This window comes from Numenius arquata, chromosome 4, assembly GCF_964106895.1.
Source record: "Numenius arquata chromosome 4, bNumArq3.hap1.1, whole genome shotgun sequence".
Classification (NCBI taxonomy): domain Eukaryota; kingdom Metazoa; phylum Chordata; class Aves; order Charadriiformes; family Scolopacidae; genus Numenius; species Numenius arquata.
The window spans coordinates 76,515,488-76,519,287 of record NC_133579.1 but is presented as its reverse complement, the minus strand read 5'-3'; the positions used below and the strand labels follow the sequence as shown (position 1 = coordinate 76,519,287).

Genomic DNA, 3,800 nt, shown 5'->3' with positions numbered 1-3,800 from the left:
CTGTGTTTGAGTTTGTGCCCATTCCCTCTTGTCCTGTCACTGGGCACCACTGAAAAAAGACTGGCCCCATCCTCCTGACACCCTCCCTTTGAGTATTTATAGGTGTTGATCAGATCCCCCCTCAGCCTTCTCTTCTCCAGACTGAAAAGACCCAAGTCCCTCAGCTTTTCCTCATCGGAGAGATGTTCTTGTCCCCTCATCATCTTTGTAGCCCTCTGCTGTACCCTTTCCAGCAGTTCCCTGTTGTTCTTGAACTGGGCAGCCCAGAACTGGACACAGTGCTCCAAATGGGGCCTCCCCAGGGCAGAGCAGAGGTGGAGGATGACCTCCCTCGACCTGCTGGCCACACTCTTCTTGATGCACTCCAAGAGACCATTGGCTGCCTTCGTCACAAGGGCACATTGCTGGCTCATGGTCATCCTGTTGTCCACCAGGACTCCCAGGTCTTTTTCCACAGAGCTGCTCTCCAGCAGGTCAGCCCCCAACCTGTCCTGGTGCAGGGGGTTATTCCTCCCCAGGTGCAGGACCCTACGCTTGCTCTTGTTGAATTTCATCAGGTTTCTCTCTGCCCAGCTCTTCAGCCTGTCCAGGTCTCACTGAATGGCAGTACAGCCTTCTGGTGTGTCAGCCACCCCTGCCAGTGTTGTGTCATCAGCAAACTTGCTGAAGGTACACTCGGTCCCCTCACCCACATCCTTGATGAATATGTTTAGTAAGACGGCACCCAGACCTGACCCCAGGGGAACACCACTAGTTATAGGCCTCCAGCTGGACTCTGCACCACTGATCACAACCCACATCCAGCCAGTTCTCCATCCACCTCGCTGTCCTATCATCTAAGCCACACCTTCTGAGCCTACCTAGGAGGATGTTATGGGAGACAAAAACCTTGCTGAAGTCAAGGTAGACAGCATCCACTGCTCTCCCCTCATCCACCCAGCCAGTCATTCTATTGTAGAAGGCTATCAGATTGGTCAAGCATGATTTCCCCTTGCTGAATCCATGCTGAGCACTCCCAGTGACCTTTTTTTCTTTTACACGCTTAGAGATGACATCCAGGATGAGCTGTTCCCTAATACATTTCATTTACTTTCCTGTTCCTTTGAGTGTTTGTCCTACTGCTCACCCTGTGTTGTGGTTTTTTTTTCACGTTCTTGCACATTTTGCCTTGGGTTTTGCCATCTGCATTGTCCCAGAGGACCGTATGTTGTGCTGTCGCTTTGTGTATTGAGTTTGTGTCTTGTACAGTTAGGTTTTAGTAAAAACAATTATTTAAAAAAGTCATTGATTATGGCTTTACAGTGTTACCTGAAAGAGATTAAGAACAAGTTCAGAGTTGAAGTGTTTCCAGTGTTTCTGCTGTCTGTAAGATTATTGAGGATGCTCAACCAGGCTGGCCTAACACTGGTCCCTGCTGGAAAGCCTCTCGTCTCTCCCTACTCATGCTCAACAACTGCAGTGGAGGAATCTTTCTTCCCAAGTTTTCTTGTACAAAGTAACCCTGCCCCCAAACAGAGAAGTCTTTCCCCTTGTTCTGTGTTTGTGTGGATGCCTGTTCCTCCCTGCCCCCAGGCTACAAGCAAAGCTAATATTGTGGCACTTACTTTTCTTTCGTCTTTTTGTCCTTTTCAAATGACACGAACCTTTTTGGCTTTCCACCTGCGCAGCAGCCTGGTTCTTTCCTGCTTCTTTTTACCATGGCACTCGTTGCTAACCTGTTTCCTCTTCTCCAGAATGGACACAGATCATCACCCAGTACTTATCAGAGCAGCCCAGACCACGGGGACACTCCACTCGCTCCAGAGCTGGGTGCTGCTGCAGTAGCTGTTGATCTTGCCGTGCACGTAGAAGGTGTAGTACTTCCCAGAATCCACGCTGCAGAAGGAGAAGATGTCTCTGTTCACCCAGTGCTCCTGCAGGGAGATGGGGACCATGCGGTGAGGGCTGGCATTGCCGTGGAGGAGGGTGCACAGCTTGTCCCCAGGCACAGCTGTAGGGGCTCTCACCGTCCAGCTGGTGTCCTTGTTGCTCTTATACTTGACAGAGTGCTCCAGGCAATGGGCTTAGAGTACAGGGAGGTCCAGGTCAGCTGCAGCTGGTTGCGGCTCATGTTGCAGATGGTCAGGTTGACGGGTGCCTCTGGTTTCACTGCAAGGCACAGGCAATGACCAGTGAGAGCTGTCGCCATGCCCCGGTGGCCCTGCCATCAGCTGGGACCTGATTGGGGAGCCTGGGGGACCGACAGCCCCACTCCTGCCCCACAGAAGCCCCACAGAGGAGACCAGGTGCCTCCCATCGCTCTGTACCCAGGTTCTGCAGCTCCGTGTGCTCACTGTGGACCTCCAGGGTCCTGCCGCCAAGGCTGGCATCGAGGAGGACACGGAAAGGCTGGAACCGGATGGTCTTGCTCTGGTTGTAAGTGGCAGCCAACGTTGATGTCCTGGTCCTGCAGGTAGAGCTTACACTCCACCATGGGGGACCTGTTCTCATACCTGTGCTGCAGCAGGTTACTGGGGCTCCCTGAGACCCCCCCCACACCCCAGAACTCCTCTCCCCAGTGTAATGCGACAGAGCCAATGGGTGCTGTGATCTGGCTGCGTCCGCCCATGGAGATGGAGGGCACCTTCCCAGAAGCACAGGAAGTCCCAGGGACACAGGGGCAGTGTTTCCCTGGAAAGCTGGTGGTGTACTGACAGCTAGCCAAGAAGCGGGATGATGGCCGGGGCAAGGGTGCTGGGTGGAAAGAGGAGCTTCCGTCCCCTGTCCTCCATCCCCTGCCTGTGCATGGCACTGCGAACGTCACCGGGGTGGAAATGGTGCCTGGTGCAGATCCGCTGGCTGATGCAGGGCAATAGGATTTGCGCATCACGTCCTGTCCCTGCCTTCCAACCCGGCCTGCCATGGGGGACCCCCATGGCTGGGGTCCCTCCCGCCAGCTCCCCCAGGAGCTGTGGGGCCAGTAGAGCCATGGGGCCAGGAGCCGCAGGGCCGGGAGAGTCACGGGGCCAGTAACCATGGGGCTGGTGGTGCCAGTGATGCTGCAGTGCTGGGATGGGAGCAAGGGCACCCGCCAGGGGTCCCTGGCACATGCCCTAATGACTTGGTGGCCCACACAGCCCCATGTCTTGCCCTCCTCGCTCGCCATCCCCAGGGAGTGACATCCACCCATGGGGCACTGCGGCCTCCCTTCCCCCCGCCCCAGGGCCCATGTGTGTCCCCCCTTACCTGAGGAGCCGTGGGCAGTGGCAAGGCAGGGGCCCAGCTGGCAGAGGAGGAAGAGGACAGGCAGGAGGAAGGCTCCGGGCACCGCCATGGTGGGGCTGGCTGTGGGGCACATGTGAACAGGCTTCCGCACCCGTGCCGCTTGCTGCCTCATGGCACCGCCTGCTGCCATGGGGCCCACCCCATGGGGTGCCCCACAGCACACTCCGAATGGGACCGGGTCTCACCACATTGGGGCTGCACGGCTTGTCCCACGGGGGCTGGCCACCCTTACTGCCCAGCCCCACAGCGCAACCCCCCACCTGCCTCACTGGGACCCTGCAGTTCATGCCGAGGTGCTCCCCCGGCTTGCCCCGCCATGCTGCAGGGCTCACCCCCGACAGGGCTGCCCTCCAGGAGCGCTGCCAGTGTGGGATTCCCGACCAACTGGGCTGAGTCCCTGAGAAATGGGCAGAGCCCCTGAGAACTGGGCAGAGCTGGGAGTCACTGGGGCAGACCTAGGGGGCAGCTACAGGGAGACGTTCGCACAGGGGCTCATGGGGACAGCTGCTGGGAGCTGGGAACTGTTACGGGAGGTG

The 3,800-nt window shown here is 57.3% G+C and overlaps 1 protein-coding gene across 1 annotated transcript; it reads right to left on the bottom strand.

Moving 5' to 3' along the window:
• Positions 1 to 1,748: 1,748 nt before the first annotated feature.
• LOC141464106 (cytokine receptor common subunit gamma-like) lies at positions 1,749 to 3,376 on the bottom strand. The gene is given in 6 exon segments (XM_074146845.1): positions 1,749 to 1,913; positions 2,007 to 2,062; positions 2,065 to 2,148; positions 2,307 to 2,418; positions 2,420 to 2,520; positions 3,226 to 3,376. Coding segments are annotated over 6 exon segments (669 nt in total).
• Positions 3,377 to 3,800: the final 424 nt, after the last annotated feature.